We start from the raw sequence: 13,407 nt of genomic DNA, 5'->3' as shown, positions 1-13,407 counted from the left end.
TATAGGCCTCGGCAGAAGTAAATGAGTTCACCAGTAGCAAAATACCTATCTAAAACGGACTTGGCTGGCAACGCAAGCTTCCTGTGTGAGCAATCAATACTTTTGCAGGCTTTTTTGATACATTTTAGTAATAGCTTTGTTAGTTACACTGTTATATTTTTTATCATAAATACAAAAAAAAGTTTTTTTGTTGTGTAATTGAACAAATAAAAAAAAATTTTATTTTAGTTATTAAATATACTTTTACTTCAATTAATTGTATTTTACATACCAAGTTAAAAATATAACTCTTAAAATATTGTGTATTAAAAATATAACTCTTAAAATATTGTGTATTAAAAATAACTCTTAAAATATTGTGTATTAAAAATATAATTCTTAAAATATTGTGTATTAAAAATATAACTCTTAAAATATTGTGTATTAAAAATATAACTCTTAAAATATTAAAAAGTTTTTGTTCAGAATAGTTTGCATTGATTAAATTTTATTTTAAAAAAGTTTATAACTGAAAATATAAAAATAAAAACTTAAATAAATTTTTAAAAACTATTAAAGCTCAATAGCTTTTTCTTTTTTGTTTGTTTTTTTTATTTACAGTTTTTTTAAATGGCTTTTAAACTCTTATACTGGTCATTTAAAATTATCAAGTTTATTTAAAAACAACAAATGTCAAAACATTTTTAAAAATTCTACAATAACCAACTTTTTTACCTTAAAGACGCTCATGAAAATGTAGTAATAAATAAACATTTTTTAGCTTTGTTTTTATTATTTATTTATTTATAATAATGTCATACTTATTAAAGCGATATCACTCAAACTAAAAAACATTAAATTTAATAAAAAAATAATTTTTGCTGTTTAAAACAAAAAATTGTACTTTATGTGAGTTTTATTTCGCCTGACTGACAAGGGTGTGGAAGCGGATGCAGGTGATCGCCTGCCACTCCTGCCAAGGCCTCACTCTCTTTATCTTTCTCTCTCTCTATCTCTCTCTCTTTATATGTGTATGTGTATATATATATATATATATATATATATATATATATATATTAACTAAATTTTATTTAAAATCTAACCTGGTCTTGTTCTGATCCAGAGGTCATACAAACTAAATCATATTTGGAAAAAAAAGAATCAGACTTGCATGTAACTGGATCTTTATCTATTACAATATCTACCATTGGATTCAGTTCTTTACATCGAGCTAAATATGCTTCTGCTTTCTAAAAATATTTTAAAAATAAAATTTCTATAACACTGTTTGAAGTGCTTTTTGATATATATATATATATATATATATATATATATATATATATATATATATATATATATATATATATATATATATATATATATATATATATATATATATATATATATATATATATATATATATAAGATTCAGACACAAACTTAATCAAGAAAGATAATTTTGACCATAGTCATAGTATTTAACTAGTCTGGAAACGCGGGCCATTTTCTATAGATCTCATAAAATAACTTGAACTTTATGGGCTGACTGGACTGAGAGTGCATCAAATGTTTTTAAAATGACTTTTTGTGGCGGAGACTATGAAAATTTGAATGAATTCGATGCTGTTTTAGCTGCTATTGAGTTCCCATTTGTTGGAGACTGACCTCAATTTTAGTTCAAACAGTAGACTACCTAATTTAATTTATCCTAACCAAAGTGAAGAAAGAATATTTATGTGTTTGTTTTGCAAGAAATGATGTATATCATAATATGTCTTGTCACCTCAACGCCAAACACAAGGACAAGTTTACTGATAAACATTTATTAAAGAATAAAAGAAAGCAAAGATTAATCTTCATCTTATTAGGTTTTAAAATTATTTAATCTAGATTGCAGAAAAGCTTGCTTCAGAAAAATGGTAATCTGCCATTAGCAGAATTTAAAAGTTCTTAAATCAAGTATAAATATTTCAAGTATTTCATTAGAAGAAGTCATTACAGCTTAGTTTCTAGTAAAAATTTAACTGATTTGATTTGATGAAATGCTGAAATTTTGTACCGCTGATTCTACAAAATATTTACTGGAAAAACAACTTCTTTTTAAAACTGCACTTTTCATTTATGTTTTCCAAAATTGTACTTTTCTTTCATGTTTTGAAGTAGCAAATCCTGTCTTTGTTTATCTGACTGGATCTCTTTTATCAATGATATTATAACGTTTAAGTGCGTATCCAACTGCATTACTAAACAAAACATTCTATTATAACCTGGTAGGAATGTTTTTAGCACCTCTAATTTTACAATTGGTTTTAGTTCCAACAAGTCTAAGTTGTATCTTGAGCAGTGTTTATCGTAATTGCTTAAATGCTAAATATGCATGATCATCTAACACTTTATATACAAATTTGTAGATTTTACATTGCAAAAGATAACCTGAAAGCTTTCAAGATTTAAAAAAGCCAAACTAAATTGATATATAAAGAACATCATTTAAAAAAACACCCTCTATTTTGGAAGAAGAACATTAAAGAAAAAGTGAGATGACTTTAACCTACTAAAACGGCTATTTTCATAGCCACATATTTTTTAAAAATATTATTGGTATATAATCAGCTCCTAGAGTAGTAAAATAAATACTTCATGTATATTTAATAGTTTTATGATGTAGTAACTTTATAATAAAATAACAATACAAGATTGAATAATAAAAATATAATTGTCTTTTTAATTTTAAAATAATAATGACAACACTACTATTTTACATATATTTTACAAATATAAAAGGTATTTAGTTTTGAACACACCTAATAACATCATTTTTTTTTTTACTTAAATATTGTTCCATTTATGTATGTTAGTGATGCAATATTTGGTAGCAGACTAAATTTTTTTTATTTGCTATTATATAAATTGCGATACAGCATAATAAAAACAAAAATTTATATGAGAGCTTTTGAGTTTTATATACGATATTTATATATACAATTTATATATAAATTGTATTTTAAAATGTATAAAAAATATTTATTTATATACGAGCTTTTGAATTTTAAGAAGCTTTGATATACTAGCTATTTTTAAAAATATTTATTAAAACCCTAATTTTTTACTGAATAAGTTTTTTACTGTAAAAATGTTTTTCTATTTTAATAAATATAGAAAAACATTTTTACAGTAATAAGTGCTTTTAAACCGTTTAAAATGATAAAATTGTACCTGATTTTTTTTGTTTCCAGAAAAGATACCAACATAATGTAAAGAGTGATATATAAATTATCAACTAATCCAGCTAAGTAAACTTTATATAGAATATAGAGTTTATTAAGCTCTATTAGCTAACGTTTTAAATAAATATACTCTGAATATGTGATACTAAGCATTTATACCCTTATACATCCATCAAGTCGATGAAATGTTTGCATCTATAACATATTTTCATATAGCAAATAGCTTAAATGCTAATATGATATAAGCTATATGGTTTGAATATGCATATTATATCTTGTTACGAGATTTCGCTGCGTAGCGAAAACGCATAAAGCATTTCTAAGTAACTCAACTCAGCAAATATATTTTGCATCGTTAGAAGTTATATTGCGTCACTAGCGTCTTTTCAAGTACCGCATTGTAATTAAAGTTATTTTATTAACGTGTTAAAAATCATACAAACAGTTAGTTTTTTTCTCACTAGAACAAAAGTTACAAATAAAATCTAAGTTCTTATTTAATAAATCATTTTTATTATTTTTTTCAAATATGAACTAAATTTTATTTTGAAAAAAATATTCTTTTCATGAAACGTAAAATAATGTTTGTTTATTTTCTTATGATTTTACTTATGGTTTTTGATTATTTTATTAACTATTAATAAATTTTTTCTTACTTAATTTGTGAACTCTTTTTAATAATGTTTTTAAACAATAAAGAGTTTTTTTTGTTATTTATCAGTTACCGATAACATATTCGTGATCATAATTTATTTTCATAAATTAAACGAACATCATTAAAACTTTACATTATTGAATTAACAATAAACAAAATATCTTATTAATAAAATATTTACCATAAAATAAATCGTGTATTTTTTAAACTATTATGACAAAAAATAATTTTTACATTTATATATTTAATTCCTTAAGATAAAACTTAAAACACTTCATTTTTTTTAACTTATCTTTATTAACAATAAAAAAAATTATTAAACAAACTGTTTTTTTAACAAAAAAATCTATTAGTTTACAATTGCGGTTAAATGCTTTTACTTACAACTTTATTTCTTCAGAATAAACGTCACATAAACGATATCAAAAGATAATAAAAAATATTCTAAAAGATATAAGTTTTTGCGTAACGCAAAACTGCTGAACGCGTAGGCAAATCGTCTTTTCGCAAGCAAAATGCGAGCTGCATAACGCTTCTTAACAAGGCCTGGCATATTCATACCACTACAACCTGTCACGTAACTACATTTATCAACATGTTTTTACTTTATGCTATATTCCTCATTTTTATTCGGAATACCAAATATATATGCAATCCAAAATAATAACTTGAAACTGAATAACCAAAACAAACACAATTTGCTCCTGCCATTTCAATATTTATCCCAGAATATATGCAACTTAACTATAACAAAATATAATGTTTACAATTTGATGCACTCTAAAGTAGACTGAGCACTAGTATAGAGAGGAGCTTAAGTGTTATAAGAAAACGGCCCGCGTTTCCAGACTAGTTACTATGACTACGACTATGTTTTGACCTTATTTGTTTTAATAGTAATATTAAAACAATACTATTAAAACTGACAATTTTTATTTTAGCATAAATCATAAAAACTTTGAACTTCTCTATCAAATAAATTAAACAATAAAAAGTAAACAATAGTGAAAGACATGTTTTACAACCCCCTCATTCTTAATTTTTTTAAATTTATTTATTTATTATCAATATTTTAGAATAAAATTTAAAATTTGTTGATAAATTTAGTAGTAAAGTTGAAAATTTTACTACATCAGTGCTCTCACGTTCAGGCAGGGGGCTTGTTCTTTCCCAGGCCTCTGCCATCCCAATTTTTTTCAAGTCCTTCTCATTTGGCCAAGGTATGAACATATTTAAGTTTGGAGTTTGCACAATGCATGAAAGTGTCCTATATGAAATCTCAAAAAACCCTGAGATGCCCATGTTTACAATACTATATGGCAATACATATGTGCAGCCCTAGGAATTAGGTCAGCAATTTATTGCCCACCTTAAACTATTATAGGTTGGTATTAGGTCAGTAAAAAAATTTTGACACAAAGGTCTTAATATAAAACATAAAAATGAGGTCTGCAATTATTTACCAACCATAAACACTTTCAATTAGACCAGCATTGCTGAATGCCGACCCTAATTCCGAGGGCTGTATGTGTATATACAATACTATATGCCAAAAAAAATTTATCATACATACATTAATACCAATTTTTTCATCATTTGTCATAAACTGGTAATTGAAGTCTTCTTTTGATAAAATAGTATCATCTAGCATTGTCATGTGATGAATTCCAGCAAGTAATATGTTTTTACAAACTTCATTACCTAAACTTGACAAACCAACAACCAAAATTTTTGCATTTCGCAGTCTTAAATCAAAAAAATAATAAAATATAGTAGTATTAACTTTTACATAACAAAACAAAAACATAATTAAAAATACACATTTGAAATAATGAAAACATTTTTATTGTTTCAAGTAATTATTTATTTTTCGAAGTTCTGCTATATGAACATTTGTGCAGTAACATTTGGTTTGTCAAAACTTTGAAAAAATAAAGTCCATTTTTTCAGCAGTTGTTATGTATGTAATCAAATTAAATATAACATTAACATACAAATAAAATGTTAAAACATCAATGTTTTATTTAACACTATCGCCTTTATACTTCTCTCCTTTTCATAAAATTCATATACTTTTCTTGCAATGGTGCATCTTTGCAGAGGCTCATACATTTATTGCAATCCTACTAACATTCTTCAGAACGACATTTTCCACAATAATAATCAGCCTGCAGTTTGTAGCTACCCATTTCACAATAACATTTGTTAGCTTGACTTTCTTTTGTTTATCTATAGTTTTCCCACATGCTACATCCAATGTAGTTTGCCCAAGTCTTCTTCGCCAGATACATTGATACTTCAGACTCCAATAATAAGAACATTCAGCTTTACAGCGGCTACAAACAGGTTTAGTTCTAACAACTAAATTTTGTGGAAGAGGTTTAGAATAAAAATGTCCATTTAATACTTCGGTATCTTTTTCCATTTTTATAATCTTTCTCTTCACTTTATCACAACTCTTCATCAAACTTATTTATTTCTTGTCGTCTGAAAGACCTGTTAAATTGGTCAAATCAAAACATCATATCAATGATTGATTAACAGAAACTTATTTATCTATCAAGTCACATTATTTGGTTTGACACTTTAAACTAGATATAACACTTCAATATAATTTCAACTTAATAACACAATTTAAATTTTGCAAAAGCAGTAACATAAGTTCACACAATGAAATAGAAATAATATTATAACTTGATTATTATTAATATGAATTATAATTCAATCATTACATAATTTTAAAATAATATAAAATAAACAAACAAAACTATAAACAAATATAATAAAAATACATAATAAATAAATATATAAACAAAATATATTTTTTAATATAATAATAATAATATAATTTAATATTATAATAATAATAAGCAATAATAAGCAAAAAATAACTTAACAAAATAACAAGAAATGAAAACTTTTATCGACAGCTTTAGAAAAATTAGGTAGCTTTTTTTTAAAGCTTGAAAAGCTTTAAAAAGAACGAGCAGCTGAAATGAGCTGTTTCAAAATGATTCTTGTGCAGACTTGTCAATCAACTTAACTTAAAAGATTAATCAGGAAAAGTAAGATGAAAGCGAATTCCAAAGAACTGATGCTCAAGGAAAAAAACTAGAGGAATAAGAGTTATTGGAGCGCTTGGAACAGTCACAGTAAAAGAACGAGGTTTAATTGAATGATGAGTAACACAATAATGAATTTCAGTAGATGGCACAAGAGAGCAGTACCCATTATATTTTTCAGTAATGGCTCTTTAGAGCAGTACCCATTACAATATTTATAGAAAAGAGAAAGAGAAGCAGCATTACAACAATGTGATAATGATTGGAGGCTGGCTGCAAGAGCAGGTCCAACTATGTTTACAATGCATTTTTGCATCTTGTCTAAAAGAGAAAGGACATCATTGGAAGATCCGTCCCAGATATGGCAACAGTATCCCATACAAGGACAGAGTTGAGATTTGTAGAGATAAAGAATAGATGAAGGGTAGATAACTCATCGAGTACATTACTATTCATAAATATAGGAAGATCTAGATTATTGCGATAACAATTAGCTGAAAAAATTTAGCTTTATCTGAGTTCAAGTTCACCATATATATATATATATATATATATATATATATATATATATATATATATATATATATATATATATATATATATATAGATCTATAGTTTGTTGGCTTTGGGAAGAGCGGAAGGAAAAAAGTGATTCTTACGCCAACATATATGTCACTTTTAATTACTTTTAACTTTCGTCCAACATTTCCGTGTTGGACGAAAGTAAAAACCATTAATTTAATTACAAATTAATCGTTTTTTAAAAAAACCACAAAAACACAATTTTAATTGACCAGAATGTTTTTAAAAACATTCTGAATGTTTTTAAAACATTTTAAATGTTTTTAACAATATAAACAATGTTTTTATTTTAATTTTTTTTAATAAAATGTTTTTATTTTAATTTTTTTTAATAAAATGTTTTTATTTTTATTTTTTTTACTGTAAATCATGCGCGGAGTGTTGCTACATCGACTATCTTATAGCCTGACTCGCAAGGGAGTGCTGCTACATCGACTGACAAATAGCCTGACCCGCAAGGGAGTGCTGCTACATCGACTGAGGGTTTGGTTGGGGCAGGCAGTCTATCATTTAAAAAAAAAAAAAATTCCGGTCTTGCATTTTAATTTTTACTTTTTGTCAACAAAATATGGAAAAAACATTCGGACAACATCTAAGGGTTCTATATATATACATATATATATTTTTTTTTTCATTGTAAGAAAAAAGTTAATTATTAACAAAAACATTTTCTCTTTCTAAAAATTTAATTGGGAGAGGGCAAAAGTGTAGCTAAGTGGTACTGCTGCCCAAATTATTTTTATCTTGCTAAAAATTTTAATCCTTGATCACATTGTGCTGCATTAAAGCCAAGTCTTTCTCAAAAAAATATTTGTGATTGCTTCAAACTTTACAAAAATAGATTGAATTGTTAAAACATATCTTAGACAAAGTGCAAATTAGCAGTTAGCTGAACACAAAGTCAATGCTCACTGGCCACCAAACTCAATCTTCAATCTTTGCCTAAATATTGTGAGTCTCTTGTTGCCTCAATGCTACTAAAAATATATGCTGTTTTAAAAGTTGGAGGAACCTATACAATGTACTGTTATAATTCTAACATCCTATCTTGAGTCAAATAACTTACTGTCAGACATTCAATAGAGTTTACGATCCTTTTGCTCTACGGCTGACTTGCTAACTTTATACTCCTGTCTTGACAAAATGTCTTATTATTATTTAGAATTTTTGAAATAAATGAACAGAAAATTTTCAAACATCAGGTAAATATAAATCAGATTTTATTGTCTGAAAATAAAAATTCTGGCTCAGAATCACTTTTTCTGATGTTTCATTATTTTGTTTATCTTTTCATTTTTCTTATTCATTTTGATAAATTGTTAAGGTGCTCCAAGAAGACCTTTTTGTCTTACCAGAGCACTATGGAAAAGTATTCACAATATTATCAAGTTTTACCACTTAAAATATTTTTTTGTGCACATATATGCTAATAAAGAAAGATACTCCCAGACATTTTCTAACAGAGAGCACTGTTGACCTAAGACATCTGAAATGCTTAGGCTGGCACATTTTAAAGATGTGTCAAAACAATATGATAAATAAGTATTCTGTTAATTTTAATATTTGCTTGCTTTCTGCTCTTTTTTTTTTAAACAATATACAATGCAATATTTTGATTGTTTTTGTTAATATAATTCTTCTTTATTTTTTGGATTTAAAGGTATGAAGTGACCTGTCTAAGTTTTGGAGTTCAATATCTTGAAAATAATATTTTTGCTAGTTAACAGAGACTTTTGAAATCAAATATTTTATATGTGAAAGTTTTTCAAACTTTTAAATAAATCCAAATGATCCTTTATTTTTAACATTGTTCCTGCCATTTGCTCTTTGAAAAAGATTTATACATAACTAAAATATCTTCAGGATTCATTAATGTGACATTTCTTAGATCTCAGCTATTTTTTTGATGTAGATTTCCTCATTGACATTTTACACTTGTTTTAAATGAGCAACAATTTTTTAATTTATTTTTATAAAATTTATCTGTTGAAGAACAATTATTTAAAAACTATTACTACTACATTTAGAAAACATTGCCATAGTTAAGATTCAATGATTCTGTCATCAAAAAACTTTATAAATTTGTCTAAGAGGTTACATTAAGTTATAGTTTACCAACTTTTTGTTAAGGATTGAAGCTTAACTTCGAAGAATTCAAAACCCTTTCTCTCAAAATGTTCAATGACTATGTGAACTGATCGGACTATCTGAGGTTTTAGTAGGACAACGTCCAACCATTAAAATGAGCCCTGTAAGTATTACACAATTTTGCATACTAGCACTTTTGTAACAGAATCAAAAAAATATATTGATTTGAAGCTATAAATAAATAAATAAAAAAAGTTGAATGTAAAACAAACATGAAAAAATAACTTAAATCAAATTTGATAAATAGAATTTTCTTTTTTTAACCATAATTTGTAAACTTTAAAAGTAAAAATAAAAATTGTAAAATGGAGTTTTTTAAAATTTTTTTTAAAACACAAATTAAATTTAATAAAATAAATTTTTTGCATATTCTAGTCATTTTTCATTATAGGGCTAAGTGTAGAAAAGAAATAATTTGCATAAATAAAAGTAATATTGTAAACTATTGATAACATTCACTTTTCTCCTTTTAGATAAAGCACATGCTGATATATAAGACATTAGGTTTTTCTCTAAAATTGAGCACTTACTTTACACATGGGCTCTTTTACAACAACAAAGTATTGACAAATACTTTAAAATTCTTTTAATGTGTTGTAATTATTAAGATTTTATTTGTTACAGGAAAATTATTGATATCTTGAAAGTGTTTCAAAGTATCGCATTGTAATTAAATTTATTTTAAACCTCACTAAAAATTATTTAAACTAATTTAACAAAAATTATTAATTTAATCTATATTCAATATTTGAAAATTATATTTGTTATTATATTTTCTTATAAATTATTTTTTTAAACAATCTTATACTTAACATATTCTTTTGTTTATCACAACTTATCTATTTTAATTTTTAGGTATTTAACATAGTATTTTATAAAGATTATAGATAGATTTTATCAGTTACTTTTGTACGTTTGTAGCTACTAAGCTACGTTTGTAAACGTAATTTATGTTCTTTGAATTGAATATTTAATTAATAAGAAGCAAAAAATACATTTGTGAAAAGAATTCTCTTAAACAGAAGCACTTCTCTTTTTTTATAAGAAGTTTTTTATTTCCTTTGGCTCATAATAATCTATGACAATCTATGATGGAGCAGATGATTGGAAAAAAACTTGAATAAAAAATGCAAAACTATTATACATTCATTTGAAACTAAATTTTACAATCAATGTTTCACTATTTTTCTTCAAAACAAAACTTAAGTTTTTAAAATCATATTTAATTTAAAGTCTTCTAAAATTAAAACAAAACAATTTGTTTCTTTAAAAAATTCCAAGTTGTAGTTAAATGCTTTTTTTAAAAGATAATTTAATTATTCAAAAAAAAAAGTCTTCGCCTAACTGAATGCTTGTGATCTTTATATTTTACCGAAAAGATTTCCCTTAACTGAATGCTTTCGACATTAAGAAAGAAGCGAGCTCTGTGACGCTTCTTAACAAGGCATGTCAAAGAATTTTTTTTTTGGCAAATTTAGTTCTTTTACTTTATCTCTAAATTCTTAAATAAAATTTGTAAAAAAACAAAGATAAAATAGTATTATTGTTTAAAAAATAAGACTTTTAAGTTATTATTTAGGAAGTTATTATTTATTAAATATGTTTTAACGCTCGTACGATTTTCTTATGTTGTAATTGATAATAGAAAATGCTGAAAACAAACACTGTAACTTTAAAAATAATTTTATTATTATTTTATATAGTGACTTTTCTTTTTTATAGAATTCTTAAATTTAAAAAAAAAAAACTAGAACTGCAGATAAAATCAATATTCGCCCTTTCAGTTGAATTAATTGCACCAAAGGAATATTTTTAGTCGCCCTTCACAAAATTTGGTCTGGTACCGTCGGGCGACCACTGGTGTACATCTCTGATAATTATATATATATATATATATATATATATATATATATATATATATATATATATATATATATATATATATATATATATATATATATATATATATATATATATATATATATATATATATATATATATATAGGATGACCATTGTCCCGGTTTTTATGTAGGAGAGTGCAATGCTAAACTAGTTAAAATTAATTTATTACTACGCTCTTTGGCATAAAAACTGAGACAATGGTCACCCTATATATTTATATGTATGGCTTTTTTTTAAATGTCAAATAAATCTAAATCTATAGTAATCTATACTCATTATGAAAATCATGTGTCACTCTATTCTTTTGCTTACAATTAATGTATTTAAATATTGTTTTTTATATATATTTTTTTCTTTATTTTTATGTCAAGTTTGTTTAGGTTATTATGGAATTTTATTATGAAACTATGAAAAAATATACTTAGTCAAACAAATAATCTTAACTAAAAATAATGCTTCATTTATTTCCTTTACAACTGATAATTAATTATTTAAACAATACATAGATTCAAAAATTACAATTTTTTAAAATGTTTAATGACATATATTTATTTAGCAAACATGAAGCAATCTTTTATATTTCCAATTATACAAGTTACAAAAATTATGCTTGTTTAAACTAAAAAGGCTTGATTTTGGGATTAGGGAAAACGTTTTGAGTATAAAAAAATCAGCAGATGAAAGATTTTAAAACTACTCAATGACTCTCAAAAATCATATTAAAGTTAAATACATCCAATATATAAAAAATGTTTTCCAAACAGCTGATAGTTATCTTAAAAACTGAACAACTTGTAGATTATTTAAAGATCTTCAATAAAAAGATCAAATTGAAAACTTGAGGTCAGCTTTCAACAAGTACAAAAAACCAAAATTTTGATTTGTCAAAGTTTTATTAAAATTATAAACTTTTAATTGAAAACATGTTAATGTCTAAAGCTATGCAATAAACAGAAAGCAAACAATATTAAAAATAAAAAATGAAGTTTTAATGTATTAAAGGACAGGACATAGTCATGCAACAAGATGGCCTTTTAGCATGGTGGGAAGAAAATAAAAAAAACTTCAAATAACTAGTTTCAATATCTCAGAATTATCTTCTGTTGAAAGTGAATGAATGTTTAGTTATGAAGGACAAATTTACTCTTCATTAAGAAACAGGTTGACTCCACAAACAAAAGAAATGCTTTTATACAATTTGGAAATTCACAATTTTAAACAATCTTTACTTACCAGCTATTGATGCCATCTTAAATACCTCATAACTGTTATTGTTCTTGGATTTTATTGAATTGCCTTATTATATTTTTAGAAAATGTTCATATTATACAAATTTTCTGCTTTTTTTTATACTTTTATATACTCTCATACATTTTTATTGTGTTGCAACAATGTGCCATTTACTACATGCAAGCTATAGATTGCTACCTTATCACTACTAATTCATAGGAGCCTTATGTGGAAAGATCATTTTTAAAACTGAAACAATTTAGTTACCTCTGCTGAGCTTCAACTCCCCACAACCGTATTTGTCGATCATAAACTGCAGCTTCCTCCTCTGTCAATATTTGCATTTTATTTAATTGATTTTATACTTGATATGTAGAAAAAATATTTGATAACAATATGAAAAAAACTTAAATAAATAATGTAAACTTTTAAATTCATAAAGATTACTCGGTGATTATTTCATTAAAAGTTAAAGTTTGTAAAAAAAAATATTAAAAAAAAAAAGCAATGGACAAAATCAGCATTACCATTAATAAATATTTAAGGCTCAACTAAAAACATTAATTAAATACATCTAACTAATAGTTGTAGAGTTTTTATTTTCTGTTAAACTCAATAAGT

General features: G+C 24.9%; 1 protein-coding gene across 1 annotated transcript in view; it reads right to left on the bottom strand.

Annotated features, from left to right (window-relative positions):
- LOC100209365 (SUMO-activating enzyme subunit 1) overlaps nucleotides 1–13,168 on the bottom strand; it is a 57,569-nt gene extending 44,401 nt beyond the window's left edge. The window contains exons 1-3 of the mRNA XM_065799844.1: nucleotides 13,054–13,168; nucleotides 5,435–5,606; nucleotides 1,083–1,229 (exon numbers count right to left, since the gene is read on the bottom strand). Of these exons, the coding sequence (XP_065655916.1) occupies nucleotides 1,083–1,229; nucleotides 5,435–5,606; nucleotides 13,054–13,130 (396 nt within the window). The 5' untranslated portion in view covers nucleotides 13,131–13,168. The remainder of the gene's footprint in view (nucleotides 1–1,082; nucleotides 1,230–5,434; nucleotides 5,607–13,053) is intronic.
- Between the last annotated feature and the right edge of the window lie 239 nt (nucleotides 13,169–13,407).

The sequence above is a fragment of the Hydra vulgaris genome, chromosome 06 (genome assembly GCF_038396675.1).
Source record: "Hydra vulgaris chromosome 06, alternate assembly HydraT2T_AEP".
Classification (NCBI taxonomy): domain Eukaryota; kingdom Metazoa; phylum Cnidaria; class Hydrozoa; order Anthoathecata; family Hydridae; genus Hydra; species Hydra vulgaris.
The sequence above is the reverse complement of the archived record's forward strand: the minus strand, read 5'-3'. Positions and strand labels throughout refer to the sequence as shown.